This window comes from Hirundo rustica, chromosome 3 (assembly GCF_015227805.2).
Source record: "Hirundo rustica isolate bHirRus1 chromosome 3, bHirRus1.pri.v3, whole genome shotgun sequence".
Lineage (NCBI taxonomy): Eukaryota > Metazoa > Chordata > Aves > Passeriformes > Hirundinidae > Hirundo > Hirundo rustica.
In genome coordinates this window covers 43,668,817-43,689,108 of record NC_053452.1, presented here as the reverse complement: position 1 = coordinate 43,689,108, position 20,292 = coordinate 43,668,817, and the positions used below count along the sequence as shown (strand labels likewise).

The window sequence follows — 20,292 nt, the reverse complement described above, 5'->3', positions numbered from 1 at the left end:
GATAGAAATGCTGTTGTGGTGGGAGCTGTAGTGCCCTTTGCTGCCAGACTAACCAGGGTTGGCAGGGGAGTTAAGACATCCAGTAAAGAATAACATAAACCAAGCACTGTTGGTATCGAGCCCCTGAAGATTTGAACCAAACTTTGCAACTTTTTTTGTTATTATCAGTAGCTACAGCTGCAGAGTTACGATTAACCAGTTGCACTGTGAACATTGTGCTCCACTAATCCTTTGTTATAAGGAAAAGGGAAGAAAATCCCAGGATGAATGGGCTATCTAGATGACAGCCCGGGTGAAGTCAGGAGGACGGAGAAGTACCTGGGGGAAAGGTCATTCCGGCAGTGCGAGATCACAACCCCCGACCCATTGACCACCTACTCAAAACGGAGCCCAGACTCGGAAGGGGAGCAGAACTGAGCCTGCGGAATAATTACCGTGAGAGAGGAATGACGAGCAAATAGGGGTTTGAGCACTACTTAAAAATTATGTCATTTGTAACCAAGGAATGCTGGCGTCTTTTTTTGATAAAATATATAAGCAGCGAAACGTTCTGGTAACCGGGGAGCCAGCCTTTTTTGGGCCACTGCTTGGGCTTTTTGGGCTCCCAGCTTGGAGCGAACTGGAACAAAACGCGGAGAACCGCGGGAAGAGAGCCTCGGTTGTGTGTGAACTGGCGCCAACCCCGGGATAACAAGCCCGCGCCGGGGCGGGCACGGCCGCTCCCGGGGTACCGAGCCTGCGCTGGGACCGGCACGGCCGCTCCCGGGGTACCGAGCCTGCGCTGGGACCGGTACGGCCGCTCCCGGGGAGCACCCCGTTGCAGCCACCGCCTTCCCGGGAAGGGAAATGGGACGGGCGCGCCCCGGGCACGTGCACCTTGTTTTGGGGGCGGGGCCGTTGGGGGGCGGGGCCGCGGCCGCGAGCCGCAGCGCCTGCGCGGGGAGGCGGGGCGCGCGCGGGGCCCGGGCGCGCCTGCGCGGCAGCGGCGCGGGGCGGGGCGGGGCCGGGCGGGGCCGGGCGGAGCCGGGCGCGGGCGGCGGGGCCTGTTCGGTTCCCTCCGCCGTCGGCGCCGAGCCCGGGCGGGGCAGGCAGCGAGCAGCGGCGGCGGGGGTCAGCCCTCCCGGGATGTCGCAGAGTGCCATGTCCGAGACCTACGGTAGGGTGCGGGGGCGGGGTGAGGGGATGCCCCTCTCCCGTCTCCCCTCCGGGGGAGCGGGCCCGGGGCCGGGCAGTGCCCCCTCAGGAGCGGGGAAGGAGGCGGTGTGACGTGAGGGCTCCCCGGGCTCGGGCGGGTCCCTCTGTCCGCCGCTGCCCTGAGCCTCCAGCGCCTGCCCCGCCCGTGGCTGCCCGGCCGGCCCGGCTGGAGCGCTCCGAATTACCCTTCAGGGTTAACAGGGACCGGCTTGGGCGCTGCTTGTGGTCCGGGGTGTCCAGAAGGAAACTTGCAGTGCGTGTCCGCTGCGAGAAGCTGCCCGTTCCTTCACTTGGAGACGGCGGGTGCTTCTGCGGGTCGAGTTCGGGTTTCGGTCCTGTTGTCTTAGGCGTGCATGCGTCAAAAAGAGTTGACTGTGAGAGTGCGTTGGGAGGAGAAGGATCAGTTGGTATGTTCGTATGTCCCTGTGTTGGCTTGGGTGTCTGACGGCTGCTGGTAGGAAATCATCCGATGGAGTAGGTCGGAGTGCAGACGCTGACAGGGTGTGTCCAGTGCGTTGCTGGGAAGCATCAAAGAGGAGTGAGGAGTCAAAGAGGCAAGCAGAGCTGGTATTGCTGGCTAGGTGGAGGAGATGAGAAATAACTGAATAGTATGGATTACTTTTCTTTATAATTTTACTTGAAACGCTGCTTTGAATAGATTTCTTTTCTACCCTTTCCATAACCACACAGTTCTGTCATATTTTCCAGTATAAAGATGCTGTTGTACATAGAAACATATTCTAAAGACAAGCAGTAGGTTCATAGTCTTAGTCCATGAGAGTAGGATCAGAACTGAATACAAAAAAATTGAATAATCAAGGCAAAATTGGATACAACAACTCTGGAAACTGCTTTGGAGGCTGGGATGTCCATCAGGAGTAAGCAAGGTGACCTGATTGTTTCTACGGTATAAGTCACTTTATTTTCAATACTGTAGTCATCAGTGCTTGATATTCTGTCCTACTGGTCAGTGCTTCAGTGTACAGGAAATGTACAGAACCAAGGGGCAAAACTAGGCAAGAGTGTGGGGCAACCCTTGAAGTGTCAACATTAGGATACTCAAACCCTGCTTCTTTTGTCCATCTGTTCTTGAAACGTATAAAACTTACAGGTAGAAACCAGAGGGGTGTACTTTGTCCATCTAGATTTGAGTTTAAACAAGTTCTTCATGTTCTGTACTCTGTGATCTAGAACTGGGATCACTTTGGCTATGCTTATGGTGGTCTCTGAGCAAAAGAGTTGGTAGAAAACCAGAGGTGACAGAATTTCAATGGTGCTCCTCCTTTGATGCTGTAATACTAGGTAAGCCAAACCAGAACAATTAAACATTTTTTGCATTGTTCCAGTGATGCAGAATAGAGATAGTAAGCCCACTGGAGCTGTTGATACTGTCTGATTATTTTGGTATCCTAGAAAACAAGCCCTTGAAATGGAAGCTTTGTAGCTGTGGGTTGTTCCTGTTATTTGTTTAATTCTTGTTTGATATATTACCTTTTGGAGTTTCCGTGTTTGTCCTGTGCACACACAGGCTACAAAAAAATTCAGACTTAAAATGCTTGAGAGTAGCAAGCTCTAGAGAACACAGAAGAATAAAAGCTGTAATAGTATAAAATTTAACTAATGGCTCTACAATCTCTGAGCATAACAGTAGTCACTGACTAATTTTGCAGTATCCTGTCCACATATGTAGCAGCCCCACTGACAGATCAAAGTTAGCAGTACCATGTGATTAAATTATGGATCTTCTGTGCTTGATGAACTCTCTGGATTTAATGTGCTCACTGTCCTAACAAAGAGTGCTTTGTTGCTGACCAGCTGTTACAGTGACCGTGGAGGATGGGAGAAGTATTAGGCCAGTTTTCCCCTGATGCGTGAGGCTAGGGGTCAGTGGATCCCTCTCCTGGAATCTGTATAGTTTTTAAATGCTTAGTCATGAATTAGATTTTTCTTGTCACCTGAATTATGACCCATTCTATTTATGTAACCTCAAGCTTTTTATCCTGTACAGATAGGCTCAGGAAACTGGTTGGGTTGGTGTTTTTCCTCCCAAAGTTGTTTGCTGTCTGACTTTCATATGATTTTATATGACTAGTTTTGCTGTGAGGTTTCAATTTCTCTTTCTGTTGAAAGGGGAGTTATTTTTTTCAATATTTTTTCTCAATCCATTGGGCATAAAGAGCCTTTCCTCTGGCCACCACTGTTAATTTCATGTCTCCTGGGTTTCTTTCCTCCCTTAGTTTCGTCCTCTTTGTCAAATTCTGTCTTCTTTGAAGGTTTTGTGTTCACTCACTTTTCGCAACTCATTCTGTCCATTATTGAGATTCTTGTCTCTTCCCTCTTTTCAAACAAAGTTCTGCAGTTTCTCAGTCTTGACACTAAATTTTGCTTACAATTCACATTTTCACTCCTGCAGATCTATTGCATCAGTTGTGTATCTTCTGTTCTTAGCTTTCTTATCTATTCAATTATTTATGTGTTCAATTCAATATCTGTTCAATTCTTATGTGTTCAATTTATTTCCCATACAAAGTGCCAAAACCAAACCAAGCATGAATACAAGATAACTCCCTGAATTTTGGGATTGGGTTTAGAAAAAACATTTTCCTGCTGCTTTTGGGAGAAAAGGGTCATTCTTTTAGAAGTTTGACATTTAACATTGGAAATAGATCTCTTATTCGTAGGAAAATTCTTTTAACTCAAGTCTTCTGAGATGTAATGGCCTTTCTGTAGATAACTGCCACATAACAACACATGCATGTTTTAGCTTGCTTCCCAGTGCAAAATATACATGTTTCTGTGGTAAATACAGCCTGACAGAAAGTCACTTATCCTTAATAAATAAATGCAAGCAACCTTTGGATTTTAATTGGTAGAAGGATGGAAGTTGTGCAAGCATTGAATGAATGCAATGTATAAGACTCAAGTCAAATCTCTTCACTCCTTAGTTGCGCTCTTTAGTGTAATTGTGGTTTTTTCCGCCAGCATCTACCAATTTCAATCTGGTCACATAAGTTTACCAATTTCTGTCATTGGCAGGGAATGCATAGACTTTCCATCTATTTGGAAATAATTCTTTTTGGTCTGGACAATTTGATTCATCCTTTTCTCGCCATCCTGACGGTATTTGCTTTATTGTCCTGGTCTTCAGTTTGTTTCAAATCTGATTTCATCTCTTGGAGTGCATAGCTCTTTCACTTGTAAGGAAGCAGAACTTCTCCTTTCAAAGCATTCTTTTTGCAGATTGGAACAGACCCGGGTTGATCTGTTCTACCTGTTCATCTTGTTAACTTTCTACTAGAGAAAGGAGAAAGCAGTGGGAATAGCTCCTCCTTTCATTTAGCGGCAGCATGTGCCTGTAGGAGTGCTTCAGAGCACTCTTTCCTCCTGCCCTGTCATGAGTGAGAGAGTTTCCAAAGGGTCAGCATTAGTGAATATAAATTCTACTGTATAGCAAGGAGTTGGGAGGATTTCAAACTGAGATTGGGGATATAATTTGGTCTCCCCCCTACCTGACTCTATTAGCGGTGTACAGGAAACAATTTAATTCTCATTGCAGTTTAAAGACTAAGCTACAGCATCTCAGAAACTGTTTGACTATTTCTTCTGCTGGAGCAGACTTCAGTCAAAGGAGGAGGTTGGATGTCTGGGGGTGGTTGCCACATCAACCATCTGTTTTTGCTGGTGCTTGAGTCAAAGCCCACAATTGTCTCTCTTCTCCATTCCCCTCAGCTCACACTGAACCACCACCCCCAAAAGAAAAAAAAACAAACACAAAAGACGTGATGTAATTTATGTAGTTTAACAGCTTGTGCTGCTGGTGCATCTTTAGGATGAAGCCACAATTTTATTCTTTTTTGCCTGTGCTAGGAAATAAGTTTTATTTCCTGCATCCCCTACCCAGTTTGGGATCAGGTGATGCATGTAACTCTCAGAGGAGAGTAAGCTGTTTCTTTATAATGCCTTATTTCCTTAAACAGCCGTCCTATGCTGCGTTTCATCTCCTTATGATTTCTGTAGTGCATATTTTGTAACCTTTTTTCCCTTTAGCACAGAGATCAGTTTTGATCCTAAATCAATTCTGTATAAAGATGATCTTATTTAAAGGCAAAATGCTTTTTTTCTAGACCTTTTCAGTAGTCAGCATGTCAGCAAGTATCTGTAACATCTGAATGATGTTTTCAGCTTTTTCTATGAAGAAGGACCAACAGAATTCAAAAGAAAAGTTTCTCTAGGGTGACAGTGTTGGCAGCTGACTGGAATGCTGGAGCTCTGAGCTGCTTTGTCAATTGGGGAAAAAAAAAAGGGGGGGAGAGATTAAAAAAAGCAATGAATTGAAGTGAACTCTTCTGGGAAGAGGACTCCAAAAAGAAAAACTAGAGCAATTAAGCAGTAGTGCAAACACTAGAATGTGAGTTGCATTTGCTGAAGTTACTAAGAATGAATATATAGTTTGAGTACATAGTGTTGGTCTAAAAGAAGCTGTCTGCCCAATCTCTGTCGCTAGAGGATACGAAAAGAATTCTACTCACACAGTAAGTCGTTAGGGCAAAAAGAAGGGAAGTTTATTTATTTGGCCTCGTTTATATAGATTCTGGACACTGACCAGGGGTTGGAGAATAAGGTTGATACCTCTCTACCCTGTCGACTAGACTAGAAGTCCATCAATTGTCCCTCCTCAGAGAGGAATGCAAAAACAATCATTTTGTTTATGTTACAATCCCTGAGAAGACTCCGCTACAAAAATGTAAACAATCAGAAGGCCAAAAGAATATGGCAACAAATCCCATTTGATTTCTGCGCTTCCAAACTCTCCTGAATTTTACATACATCAGTACAGCTTAAAGAAAAACATTTCATGTCCTAAATCATGTGCTAAAATAAGTAATAAAAATACAGTTGATGTGGTACCAGTTGTCATACAGAATGAATTATAAGAAAGAAGTTGCAGAATAACAAGATGACAAGTGTTCTCCCTGTTCTTACCTGGTATTACCTTATTTGTTAATATGTTAGGCTGTGAACTTAAAAGTTTGTTAAATCTTGGATTTTTAACATTTGGTATTGGCAAAGCCTTTTTCTTGTCCTTCCTTGCAGTTGATTGAATGTGCAGAGTGTTCCATATTTCCTGAACCATGTTATCCAGTGCTCATGGATAAACTGATAAGTCTAAAAGCTTTTGGTAGTTCAAATAGTCTACATAAAATTAAAGTTTAAAATGATAGAATCATGGTTATATTTGTATTTGTGAATGTAACGGTGTCTTTGAGTCTACATGTGTTTGGAAACATTGCTACCTTTGGTGCAGAAAGATTATAATTTTTTTTGTTAGAAGGCTAGCATTTTAATTTTATGTGGACTAAAACACATTCCTCTTAGTTTGGTGGACTAAAACACATTCCTCGTAGTTTGGTGGAATAAAACACATTCCTCTTACTTTCATAATGTGGAAAAAGTGAATTGTAACTAGTTTCAAGTTTCATCTTATAAAGCCCATTTGCTATTTTGTCAGATGGAAATTTATTTTTTTGTCTACTAAGTAAGCAGGCATTGAACTGGCATCCAAGTGATTTATTTCTAGGAGAGATTCCCTATTAAATTTGTCTGGCACAATAGAACCTTGATAGGAATTAGGAGTCTATTATGAAGCACTGCTAAAATATATTATCAATTTAAAACATGAATATAAAATCCCCAAATAGCACTGTTGCTTTCGGAGCAAAACATAAAGTAGCTCAATTTAAAACACCTCAGGGGGAAATACACTGCTGTTCTGATGCTCTTCCAGATCAGTCCCTGGCAGTGACATGGTTGTCCCAAGGCCGGACTGGCCTGCAGCCTGTCTGTGCAGAAGGGAGCAGTGTGTTAAATTTGCTGCTCGCTGTGCGTTTGTGGTTTGCACAAATACGCCTTCGTGAGCCACATTTGACCATCAGTGCCTGCAGTTAAAGTGCAAATTAGTGGGGAAGAGAGTTTTGGTTTTAGTCTTTCCCTGGTTTAGGTTTGCGGTAGCTCTTGTACTACTGTCAATAACATGAGTCTTCTGTGGGGAAAAAGGAAGGTAAAGTTGAATTTTATAATTGTTTTTAAGGAGAAAATATGGCAAACAGTATTCACCAGATACAAAGTACAATGAGTTTTAAGATAAATCTCAGATTTGTGTCTGGAAAAACAACAGAATCAGAAACAGGTTATTTTAGTTGTGTCTCTGTCTCAGAATATCTTGCATTTTGAGGCACTCTGAAAGTGGTAAAAACAGTGAGATTATACACACACACAGAGAGTAGTTTAAATATACAAATGGTGTAAAAGGCAGCTAGCCAGTGATATTTGATCTATAAAAATTGAAACTTGGCTTTCTTTGAGATGATCTTTTTCTTAACCTAACGCTTTGGACTATTTATGATATGTACATTTCATACTAACTAAGTGAAGACTTTGATAGAGTGAAGGGTTCTCAGCTTCAGAGTGTTTTGCAGTTGAGATGACATGAAGAGCCCTTATTTAGAGGAGTTAACACAAAATTTTCACAACCTGAAGGAAAGTCTTTTTGTAACTATTTTTTTTTTTTTTAATCCAGAAAACATGAGCAGCTGGGTGGGGGTGTGACGAATGAGGATTTTGAAACAGAAAGTCTTGAGCATGTAAATGGTCATATTTGTGAGCAAGAAACAACCATTTTCTGAGAAGGGTAGAATTCACAATCTATTCTGAGCCCATTACAGCATTTGAAACAAGAAGGGCAAAATGTGAAAAAGCAAAAACCCTTAGTAAAACATTACTTTGTTTTAAATATGAATAAAATCCAGAAGACAGGTGAAGATGAAGAATAGTAGACATTTCCAGGTCTCATAGGCCTGTCTTTTTAACAGTGGGACTCTTCTTAGCATTTGAGAAACTTGCTGGTTCCTTGTGCCACTGCTAGGGAGTGTTTATGATACACCATAACAAGTAACTCCTTCATGAAATCGAATGAGGACACAGATTTGTGTGCATCCTAAATTCAATTTTTGAAACTAAGTACTCAAATGAGGTCCCGGTAGTGGATTTTATGAGTTCTTTGATTTACTTGGCATAATGTAGTTTTCTTTTTATTCTACCATCCCCTGGGCCAATACCCACATAGCCCACTTGACTGCTTTGAACGCTCTTAACAAAATTAATATTTTTATTTTTGTTGGTATTGCAAGCTTAATCATTTTCCTTGCATGCTCACCAGATGTCTTCTGGAGACCTGCTCTGTTTCTTAGAGAAATTATGCAATAAACAGTAAAAAATCTGCTGCTGGTAGAAAAATAAATCGGGAATCTTGCATGAGCTGTTAAGGTTCCCTTGGTGGCAATATATTAGGGAAAGCAGTTGTAAGCTTTCTGATCAGTCCATCATTTCTGAGAGCAGTAAGACAGGGAAGCTGTCTTCAGTCTTTAGCAAAACTGAAAGCAGATTTGTGGTGGTATCATTAAAGCATTTTATATAACTTAAAACAATAGAAATGGGCCATAAATCTTGAAAATATGTATTACTAATGGACATAGATATAAATGGCTCATAAATAGGTAACAGAAATACATGTTTATTAATTTAACATGTGAAGGAAATGTTAAACTAGGCATCCCAGAATAAAAGTTATTTCTTCCCTCTAAATTTTGCGGCGAAATACTGTGGTTGTACCAGCTGTACAAGGATTAAAAACAAAGTATGAGTATTAAACTGTTAATAGAGAATTTCAAATGAATGTAAATTTTAAACAAACAAACAAAAAAAACCCCAACCCTGTCCCCCCCATTGTAAATTTTGAGAAATTATATCATTATATATTTGTGTTGAGTATAGTTGCTAGCTTACAAACGCTTAAAACACATTACTGAAATACAAGCCAACCATTTACCTGTGATTCAGGCTATTTTAACTGAACTCAGGTTCAGCTGTTTCTGCTTTGTTTTGTCTTTCTTGCCTCTCCATAAAGAAGAATTCTTAGTTCTTGCTGTGTAACATCACCATTGCAGATACTGGATAATTCTTCAGATTTACTGCTGTTTTGTTAATTTCATTGTCTATTCCCTTCTCTTTGAAATAACAGCTACAAGAGAATAGCTGGCTTGTGAGCTTGGTCTTGTAATAAAAACGTTAGCCCATACTAAAATTTAGCATTTTTTTTCCTTTTTCTTTCAATCTTCAGATTTCCTGTTTAAGTTCTTGGTCATAGGTAATGCTGGAACTGGAAAATCCTGTTTGCTGCACCAGTTTATTGAAAAGAAATGTAAGTACTCATGAAGGACGGTAAGACTTCTCCACTGCCTTGTACCACAGTAAAAGCTCTGCCTACATGAGTTCCTGTTATTGGAATGGAAGCTCCCCTAATTCTCTTATTTGTGTAGGTGAGGATTTTAGTAAAGAATTATGTTCAGAACTGTGCTGTAAATTCTTATTGCTCACTGTTTGTCTTTAATCTAAAGTCTAATATGGAGCATTGTTCTCTGTTACTCTCAAATAAATATAACAAGATGTTGGTGAAAATACAGACTCACTTTCTGTGAGAGGTATAATTTGCAGCTACAAGATTCCTTAGGTATATAGTAGAGACTTAGATATTTTAGAAAAAGTAATGAAAGAAAAGTTGAATTGTTTGAGTAGATTTAGAAAGCCTGTAGCATCTTTCAAAATAAATAGTTACTCTGTTTTCTTTGTTAAGTACTGTGCTCCATGCTAAATACTGGTGGAGATTCAATTGTGAATGTTATTCAGACATGAGCAGATAACAAAAGGAAAATTTCTGTTGGAGTGTACATTTGGCATGAAGATTAAACAAAAATAATTTACATTTAGAAACTTGTGTAAGTCTAAGGTGACTGTTGTCTTTCTCAACCAAACAGTAATTCACCTTATTTCTTGAGGCGTACTTAAAGATAATGATGTGTAAGCACTAAGGAACACGGCTAGATCCTGAAACAAGCCCTTGCTTCTACTAAGGGCAGCTGTAAATTGCTGAGATTCTGTGATATCAACAGCATCCAGAGGGCAAGTATCTTAACTTTGTGCATTAAAGAAGAATTGACTCTTGCATATTCATGGTCAAGACTGTGTGCATTCCCGTGAATTTTAATTTTAAATGACATCAAAATATTAAAAAACAGTTGGGAAAAAGTGTACAAAAGGTACCTTGCTACTTATTAAAGTGAACTGGAAATTATTTAAGGCAGGCCTCTCTAGTAGTGAGTTTGGATTGACTAAACTCAAAAACTGTAAGAACATTCATTTCTGTGTGGTGGCAGTAAGTTTATGAGCAGCACTGAATTTGATGGTTCAGGAAGTTTGTAATTTGAACACTGAGGAGTTTTGATAATAACTAAATCATTTTATGTAAAAACCATTCACTCTAAATATTCTTCAAATAAATTTTGTTTTCTTTTTTTGTAGTCAAAGATGACTCAAATCATACTATAGGAGTGGAATTTGGTTCAAAGATCATAAATGTTGGTGGTAAATATGTAAAATTGCAGATATGGGATACAGCAGGACAAGAGCGGTTCAGGTACACTTTTCAGCCATTTTATTTAGTGTATTATATTGCTGCTGTGAGTGGTGGATGTTCTTTATCTCTGCCTGTAAGTAGGCAAAGCTTTTTGGTCAGTGGAATTATTTGTCTTCTTTCATATTAACCTTCCAACCTGGACAGAGTGACACAGATCCATCAATTTCGGTAGAGCAATGCTGCCTTGGAGAATCTGAGTTTCTGCCCTTTCTTTCATTGGGTATTTTCTGTTAAGATATATGAGTGGAATCTTGCTTACCACCCAAATTCATAATTGTTTGTTAACTAAGAGTATGCGCTTAACTCTATGTTTAGGAGACCTTCTATTGGTTAGAATAAGTAAATGTCAGGAAGCTGTAAGCTGTTCAAAATCTGCATGAAAAGAATTGCACAGTATAATTATATACAGTTTTGTTAGAGAAGAAAAAAATCAAATTCATTGGGGTAAATACATTTCTAGAAAGACTGAGATATCCTAAGTTTATCAGAGGAAAAACAATTTGTCAGCTTAAAACAACCAGTGTGGTTTTAATGCTGAATTTTAACAATGTTTTACATCTGAAGCGTAGATCAAACTTCTTAAAAATCTAATGGATTCCTGGGTACATTCACCATCAAATAGGACATCCATTTTTTTCATATCTTTGAGGGGATGGGGTGTGTGTCTGAGGTCCCTTTGTTTTGGGAGAGGGGTTGGTTAACAAAGGTGATCATGATGGTAGAACATCTGGGCAACAATCCAGGTAAGTGTCTTCTATCAGACGAGTTCTTCGGATGTATTTCTGACTAAATAAAACTGGGCTGTGATTTGTAGTCTTCATTAATGAGGTCTCTTCAGTGTGTTGGCCAGATATCAGCCTCCAGTTCTGTATCTGGTCAGTATTATGATGATTTATATACCTTCAGCACCACAGTGGTCATAATGGACTTTGAGAATCCTTGTAAGCTATATTTAATCAAAGTGCTTCGTCAAAATCCCTGTTGTAATTAGTCTGCTGCTGCAGAGCTGGTAACATTGCCTAAAAAACATGTTTTGTTTTAAATATGTAAATAAGAATTCTGTTTCATAATACAGAGTGTCTTATATTAACCTAGATTTTAAACAGTGAAGGCACCACAGAAATATAAATTTGTAATTCTATTTCAGGTCTGTAACAAGGAGTTACTACAGAGGGGCTGCAGGTGCTTTGCTTGTCTATGATATAACCAGGTAAGAAAGCCAGCAGCTCTTTTGCTCATAGACTGACAGATGCAATTAATGCACAATGATTCCTCCCCAAGTACCTAATGCTGTAGTTGAGATTGGGCAGGAAGTACAGAAGGTAAAAGAAGTATTTCTGTTTCAATGCGTATTTAAGCTTTGGAACTTGCTTACATGAGATATTGTGAGTGTTAAATGTGAACAGTCCTGAAGGGTTACACAAATCTGTGGGGATTGGGCCCCCAGCAGCTGATCCAATAATGGTGGACTACATGCAGCCACTGGCTTAGCAAGCCTTGCCACAGAAACAAGAGTGGACTTCAGCCCCCCCTTAACCAAGGTGGTGCACCCTTTTTGTAGAAACTGCTGATTGGTGTGCTGGGGTAGAAGGTTATCCTCTGGAGAATCTAGTTCTGCCTACACATTCTTTAACTGTAGGCCAAAATTCTGTTCATCTCTGCATCTTTCAATATTTTAATATTATAGGCAGCCGATAAAACACCTTACGTTACACACGTGTTCACATTCTTCCTGCCACCATTGTCTGATATTTGTCAGATGGGTTTTGGGTTGGTCAGTGGTGGTTCACTAGGTTGTTGCTTGTTGTTCTGTGAGTGAAGAGTTCTCTCAGCAGGCTTTGAAATCTGTGATCTGTGCTTAAGGTCAGCTGGAGTCATCTGTCAGTCTTACTGCTTGAAAGCTTTCACCCTGACCACTGGTGCGATGGCAAGTGGTGTGTGCGGGGTTGCAGGGGCTCAGGCCTTCTGAACAAGTAACCAATTGAGCAGAAGCCATTTATTGTTTACATTAAGGTGTATTTGTACATTATAAAGCTCCTGTTCACACGATCACACATCACTTGATCGGTGCCTCTGTCTTGTCTACGAGTTCAGCATGGACCTTTCAGGAAATACGACTGGTTACAGTCCAGTGCTTCAGGGCCCTCCTTTATCTGGTTCTTGCAGTCTTGGTATTCTGTTTCTTAGCCTCTTCTTTCTTATTTTAGAACAGTTTATGTCTTGGTAACCTTGACAAATTCCAGAGGGTTCTGATAAGAATGACTAAAGACGGTTTGGCTGGAGCACACTGTGGCCTAAGCTGTTCAAATCCATTGCTACACAGGGTGACTGCCTGCAGTGTAGGTCCTAACAGCGGTGTGAAAGTTCAGGCATGCACATCTACACAAGCCTCGTAAATTCTTACAATCCCACTGGTAATTGAAGTATCAGTTGAATTCCATGTGGAGCAATATCTCTGTTATCACAAAATGTCATGCACAAAATTTGAAACTAGATAAGAGCTTAAAATCTTAGCTTTTCACATTAACACAGTATTTTGTAATTGTGTGCTTAGATATTGTGATTAATTTAATTTTGATTTTTAAATACTCAAGCTTTTAAGTAGTTTCATGAAGGAATTTGATAATCTTCCCTGTTCGTCACTGAGATCTGTAGGTGCCTTGCCTGACTACCAGCAGTTTGTTTGCCACAAACACAGATTTGCTGTCTTGAGTTTCGGTTTGGTGATCTGTTCACGAGAAATGAGTGTGTCCTAATAAAGGATTTCATTTCCTGCACAGCCGGGAAACCTACAATGCACTTACTAATTGGTTGACGGATGCAAGAATGTTAGCAAGTCAAAACATTGTGATAATACTGTGTGGAAACAAAAAGGATCTTGATGCAGATCGTGAAGTCACTTTTTTAGAAGCATCACGGTTTGCACAGGAAAATGGTAAGTAGGACAAAACCTTCATGTAGCATTCAAAGATGCATAATACTTCAAATCATTTACATTTTTATGCAGTTAGGCTTTGTACCCTGTCTACAGAAAAGAGTTCTGTCAGTACCGGAGAGGCAGTGCCTGCAGTGAAATCTACAAGTGCTACTTCAGTCTCATTACCAGTGGTTCTTCCACTCACAGCTGCTCCTTTAAGAATACCCTCCTTCTGTGTGGAGATATATTCTGTAGGGAAATGTAATACAACTTCAGGTATTGCCTTGCCTCCAAACAGATGAGGAGAGAATTAAGGACATGAATTCCCTTTTTTCAGCATCTTAAAGACTCTGTACATAATAGGCAAAGTTGTATGGGGTGTGCTGCAGTTTGAAGCAATGAGTTTTACTCATTGAAAACTGAGTTCAGTGTGGGGCACGGATCCAGACAACTATCACCTAGACTGTCGTATTCAGAATTTCCAGTCTGAGGACATGATTCTGTGTTAGCTAAAGCCAGTCTTGGTCTGAGCTTCTGTGCTGCAGTCTTGCTATCAGCAAAATCTGGTTTTGCTTTTATAAATCAACTTAAGTATTTTCCGCCAACTCTGGTTATTGGCTTTGCTTTTGCAGATAACCTGTGTTTAATGTGTGAAGTTTGGTTTCAAGTGCAGTTTTGTGTGCACAGCCCAGGTTATCTTTGGATTCCAGCTTTGTAGGGTCCCTCAGTAAGTTTTAGAGGATGTTTTTTGTGGTTTTGTCATCAAAAGCTAGTTTTTCTGGACCTTGCTTTTTGACTGTAGATCTCTGTAAAAATATTTTTATTGCTCCTAGCTTTCATGCTTTGAACTCCTATACCTGGTATTCCAAACTTGTTTTGAAGATTTTTTTTTTTTGTGTGTGTCAAATGCAGAGCTGATGTTCTTGGAAACAAGTGCTCTAACGGGGGAAAATGTTGAAGAGGCCTTTGTACAGTGTGCAAGGAAAATACTCAATAAAATTGAATCAGGTAAATTACGCTTTATATTTATAAAATCCTTTATTTTATCTGAAAATTAATAAAAGTGCACGTGGAAATATCACCATTCAAAGTCTGCTAATAGAGTTAAACAAAAAAAAAAAAAAAAAATCATTTTGGTAAAATAACCTATTTGTTTTATAGCTGCTTCTCATATCTTTAATAGGAATGGATGTCTAAGTAAGACCTGTATATCCAAAAAGGGTGGTGGTGTGTATTGTGAGTGATGTTTACCTTAATAGTGAGGTCAGAGTGTATGTTCTGTGTTCTGTGGATTTCTGTATCCCTACAAATACCAAACCTGACCTTAGACAGTTTTTGTAGTCCAGAATAAAAACCTAATATCAGGGCAGTCATAACTGCTTCTCATATATAATAGGAAATACAGTCAAAAGAGTATGAACAGTAATACTAAAAATGTCAGGGATGTTTCCTAGCAACTGTTTCTCTGAAGTGACCTTCCTGCCTCTCAGTTGAAATCATTTTTGCTTTTGCAGATCTAGAAATATACCAGAAGCTTCTCAACACAAGTGGGCAGGTTTCTGCTGGAGACAGGCTTCTGTGTTAGATGTCATTACAGCTAATTTTCATTCCAATTTTTCTCTTTTCTGGCTGCTTGATATCTTTAAAGTTTTAAGTACTGGCCATATTGAAAAGTCTGTCTTGGATTCTAATTACATGTTTCCAATGTCAAACAGCAGCTTTCATTTTAAACAAACAAAACTAATCTAAACAAACCCCAAACCCAAATGAAAAAATACTGTATAGCTAGTTTCTCACAATACTGTAGTTTGATGACTGCTTTAAAGAGGTACTGCCACCACAGAATTACGTCTAATTTTCTGTGAACTGCTTCTGGCTTTTTTGTGCCAGCACCCATCCACTGAATCACGTGAAGAGGGAGACTGTAAGGAGCTTTTGGAGGTCTCTCTTGGCCAGGCCACCACACAGCCATAATAACAGTTCTGAAGGTACAGGCTGTGATGTAGGCAGAAATGGATACCAGAAGTTGGAAAAGTTGATCACTTTCCCTGGGGGGCAGATATGTTTGGAATCCTTCTGTCAGATTGATCGATCCATTTTTGTTTGGCTTGGTGTCTGCAGTGCTATTTTCTTTGCTTAGGAACATCTGAAAGCAGGAAGTTTTCCACTGTATTCACAGAAAACATTTTAGACCTTTCTTTTGTTCAGAGTAGTGCAAATGCATTTCTTGTTTGCAGCCTAACTCTGGAACAGATTGCTTTGTCATCGCAATCAAGGGCATATGGTTAAATTAGAGGAGAAGATGATTCAGGTGTGAAATTGCCTGAAAGTAGACAGAATTGAGATACTCTCTCCATAAATAGATCAGAATATAATTATTCATTTTTTAAAATCTAATGTTAACAGGTTTTTTTGAATATATTATTTGCACATGATCTATTTTCTTGTGACCATTTTGTTTCTCATTAGGAGAATTGGATCCAGAAAGAATGGGCTCAGGTATTCAGTACGGAGATGCTGCCTTGCGACAGCTGAGATCACCACGCAGAGCACAAGCACAAAGTGCTCAAGAATGTGGGTGTTAGAGAAACAAAACACAAAATCCCAAATACTTACTTTAGATACAGAAGGTAAGGCTACAAAAATCTTGAGGTGGTGGGAAAATTAGCATATTTCATAAATGTGTTGTATTGGGTGCTTGGGCTTTCAACAGTTAGGCTGTAAAGTTACAGAGAATCTGTTGAAATGATGCACAGTGGAATGGATTGGTGGTTTTATACTTTGGTTTTTCTTCTGTTATCTGCTGGGAAGACTCATGCTCTTACTGAAGTATTTCTAAATCTTAGCTTAATTGGAGTAATGCTGTGGAAAACATTTTCGAATTCTCTATTCCTGAAATGCATCATAGGCCTAATAGCTACCTAATGCACTGTAGAGAAAGTGAATCAGTTCTGTTGCATTGAGAACAAACATTAGTAGAAGTAAGCATTCACAAAATGTATGGTTACAGTATCTTGTCCTAAGCTATTATAAAGTCTTTTATGAAAATGAGGCTTAAACACTGAGATTCAAATTAAAGATAACACTAAATTTCAAACTTCCACTTTCTTGCCCCTACATAAAAGCAGCCTGAAGTTATTCTGACTCCTGTCTGCTTATTAGCAGGAATGTAAACAAGAGAATAGTACTATTTGCTGCTTAAGCAGTGTTGTCCTCTAAAGTAGTTCTTCTGGGGCTGTTGCAGCCTAAGAAGCAGATGTGCAGTGTTCTGAAGTTCTTCCGAAGATGTTGTTCAGAGAAAATGAGGAAAGAATTTTTCCATTTAGCAGTTGCAGGGGGAGAAACATAGAAGTCAAACTGCTAAGAACAGCTCTGTGGTTAGTCTTTCTTATAAAGAGTTGTCCTTAAGACACTTCTCAGTAGTCACTGGATTTTACATAACTCCTTGCCAGCATGCAGTGGTTCTTAGGACAGTCCTTTCTCCCCGTGTAGTTTATTATTCTGCTATAATTAATCCTTATTTCTCTACTACAAGGACAGTGATATCAAATAAGTACTGCAGGCATACCTACTGCATCACTTTTACTGTATTAATTCATCAGCTTGAGCAGAAGCTTTATGGAACTTTAAATAAGGCAGCACGTAATTCTACATTCTCATACTTTTTTTCCTGTGTTCTGGGAGCTTAGCTCCCAGTTAAAGCCCAGAATTTTAAATAATGGAGAGGCATCCTTGAACTGCTTTCCTCCTATAAAATGTTCTTCAAATAAGCTAGAAAAGGGCTTTAATTTTGTTCAGCTTTGGTATGGCTCTACAGAAAAGAATATTTATTGATCTTATCGCAAGAGCTCAGTGTTCAGATTGAGCAGATATGGGTAATTAATGGAGTTCTTACGTATTTTACAGCTGTCCTTGCAAATGGTGTTTGAAGAAACAGAAAAGCTTGAAGGCTATGCAGTTTTTAAAAAGATCTTTCCACTATCTACAGGCAAAGTGGAGCACTGATGACAGAAAGGTGTCCTGTGGTAGGGACAGGAATGTGCACAACACACAAGTCTGCAAAGCGAACTGGATAGCTTGGTGGACAATATTAAGGCTCATACCTGTATGTAAATGTTTTCCATTACCTGTTTTTGTTCTTTCACCTCTAGTTTAAAGCATTGCAATGTACTGTAAATAATGTAACAGTAAATTTACAAAGCATGGTATACTTATGTATGCTATTAGAATGTTGCACTATAAGCAGTTTAATATTTTATTTTTTTATCATATAAACAAATTTAACTGAGGTAGGCTTTGTCACGTTTGTTGCACAATAGTTTGTATTTACAACCTGAACTATAAAACCACTGGCAACAGTCAGTGAGAGGTTGTTGGTTTATCTTTTCCTACTCAGTTTGCCACATTCTAACAAGCTGTGGACAGGATCAATTCTTAACGTGTGGTTATGACCCATACTTCTGTATCCTGATACGTCAAGTTGGAAAAGGCAAGTTAAAGCACAAGAGCAGAGCAAGAATGCTGCACTGAGCTATACCATCTTTCATGGAATTAGAATTCTGTTTATTCCCTTTGTCCTGATTTGTTTTGGTTCAAATGGATGCTTTTCTGAAAAGTATGCACCTTAGGTTTTCTCTGAATTAAATGGAATTAAGCATGCTTTGTACTTGAAAAGCCTAGGTTTAGGTTTATAAAGGCTGTTGGGTCCAAAATCTTTCATGTTATGTCACTCCTCTGCTTGTTGTATTTAGGATTGGATTTGTTACAGAACTGGTAACAATTATTCCCAATGATATTCTCTTCCTGGTAAGAGTGTGAAGAAGCATAACCTATTTTCAAGAACATGAGAGAACTCCAAAGAAACTTACCGGTCTTAATCCTCACTCAGTTCAGTTTGGCTTTCAGAACTGCAAATACTTACCAAAAGCAAGTCCTCTGGAGTAGGAAGTTGGATGGAGCTGTGTCCTTCACCAGCCCCAATAGCTAGTTATTAATTAGGAGGTGGTGTTGTCCAGCAGAGCTGAGGAGGGTGTTGGTTCCCAAACCCCAACCCAGTTCTGGACTGCTGGGAAAAGGTGAGGTACTAGGTAGTCTGTTCCACCACACACTGTTCCACAACCCAATCAGGTTTCTTGGCACACTGACAAAAGCTGAGCACAAGCTGAGCTAAAGGTTGCTCTTATTTCACTGTTACAGTGGTGGAAGTGGTGTTGGCTATTCATCAAAACCTCTTTCCCTTATTGCAGTAGCAGTTGAAAGGAGCAGAGGACTGTTGCTTATAAACAGAAATTTCAGGGGTTTCACAGGGACTTTCTTCTACTTCCTTCTGTCCCTTTTACATACAAGGCCTCTTTTATACTTGGTTCTTATGATCACTTTGGTTGTGTCTCTGGTTTAAAAAGCAGTAAGCAGTTTCATTTCAGTAACTGTCTTAAAGCTGTCCCCTTCTTCCCTGGAAGGAAAGAATAGTGTCATTATAATGAGTTTGGACATGTTTTTACCATTTTTTAATGTATACTCTCACTGTATACACATTAACCTGGTTACTGTGCATGTTTTATAATATCTCAGCCTTTTATGCTGCATATCTTGCTGACATTCTAAAAAGAAATTTTCTAAAATTGCAGTTCATTAGAGAAATACTGTTGGAAGCCATAGCTCTCAGCAGTGCAAACTCTATTGTTTACTATTGCTCCTCTGAGGGTCGTTTATTTCTAAAAATAAACATCATGCCAATATCTGCCCTGGAGTAGATTTCAAGCTTTAGGATTACAGTTGACACGGCAAACCAAACCTAGCTCACCTGAACAGTAAGTCATAAACAGGCTACATATGTTTTTAGGGTAAAATTCTTACTTTACCAAAGCAAGATGGGTGGGAGTTTTACATGAAATACCACCAGGTACCTGTATCTGAGGTTTCCATTGGAGGTGGCGCTTTAGCTGTTCAGCCCATGAAAAGATTTAAATGTCTTATTAAAGCCTGTGTCTTGCCTTTTCATGAGTCTGTGGGTCTACACTATTTCATTTAATGCTTGTATCTAGCACCAAATAAAGAACCTTCCTTGATTTTTCTTCCAGCAAATCCTGTTTACTTGCACAAGCTTTGTCTGTTAAGTGAAGTCAATAACGTGACTATTCAGCAATTCACATAGAATTCACAGTTGCCTCATCTTATCCATTCTTTGTATTCAAATAGGTATGCAGAATGGTTCCCTTAAGACCTATAAAAAGTGAATGCCACAGAAAAACCTGATTAGTCTGTGCACCTCATTTCCATTATATTTTATATGCTGGAAGAATTAATGCTATAAAAATCTCAAGAAATATATTGTAAATCCACAGAGTAAAAATAGTCTCACATTCATTTACTGAAGAACCCATGGCATAGAGAACTTCAGTGTAGCCAGCTTTTAAAAGCTTAATTTTTCCTGTTTGCAGGAGTATACCTGTTCTTAGTGATAACTGCTTCCTGTTTTTTCTGTGTTATCCTTTTTCCTCCAAAGCTTTACATTCATATTCTCAATGGTATAGCATTTCAGATAGCTAGTATAGCTGGGTTTTTTCTTGTCATAGTAGGGGAAAAAAGTGATTCAAGTTGGGAAAGGATGTTAAGAATCTCTGGGAGAGTTACAGAAGGAACATAGGAGGCT

General features: G+C 39.6%; 1 protein-coding gene across 5 annotated transcripts; it reads left to right on the top strand.

Moving 5' to 3' along the window:
* Positions 1-1,011: 1,011 nt before the first annotated feature.
* On the top strand, positions 1,012-19,789 carry RAB4A (RAB4A, member RAS oncogene family). Of its 5 annotated transcripts, none has more exons than XR_005699879.2 (9): positions 1,026-1,156; positions 9,371-9,451; positions 10,609-10,723; positions 11,871-11,933; positions 13,504-13,658; positions 14,553-14,648; positions 16,110-16,270; positions 17,629-17,745; positions 18,037-19,789. XR_005699879.2 is itself a non-coding variant. In XM_040057856.1 (8 exons), the coding sequence occupies exons 1-7, from the start codon at positions 1,126-1,128 to the stop codon at positions 16,223-16,225; spliced, it is 657 nt and encodes a 218-aa protein (XP_039913790.1). In that variant the 5' UTR covers positions 1,012-1,125; the 3' UTR covers positions 16,226-16,270; positions 17,547-19,789. The 5 variants fall into 5 exon arrangements, 3 of the variants coding, with proteins under 3 accessions (XP_039913790.1, XP_039913791.1, XP_039913792.1); XR_005699878.2 differs by having other exon boundaries at positions 17,547-17,745; XM_040057856.1 differs by having other exon boundaries at positions 1,012-1,156; positions 17,547-19,789.
* Positions 19,790-20,292: the final 503 nt, after the last annotated feature.

Coding starts and splice junctions, on each gene's coding strand:
- RAB4A (XM_040057856.1), top strand. CDS start 1,126: ATGTCGCAGAGTGCCATGTCCGAGACCTACG. Junction 1,157..9,370: donor TGCCATGTCCGAGACCTACG/GTAGGGTGCGGG, acceptor TTCAATCTTCAG/ATTTCCTGTTTAAGTTCTTG. Junction 11,934..13,503: donor CTTGTCTATGATATAACCAG/GTAAGAAAGCCA, acceptor TTTCCTGCACAG/CCGGGAAACCTACAATGCAC.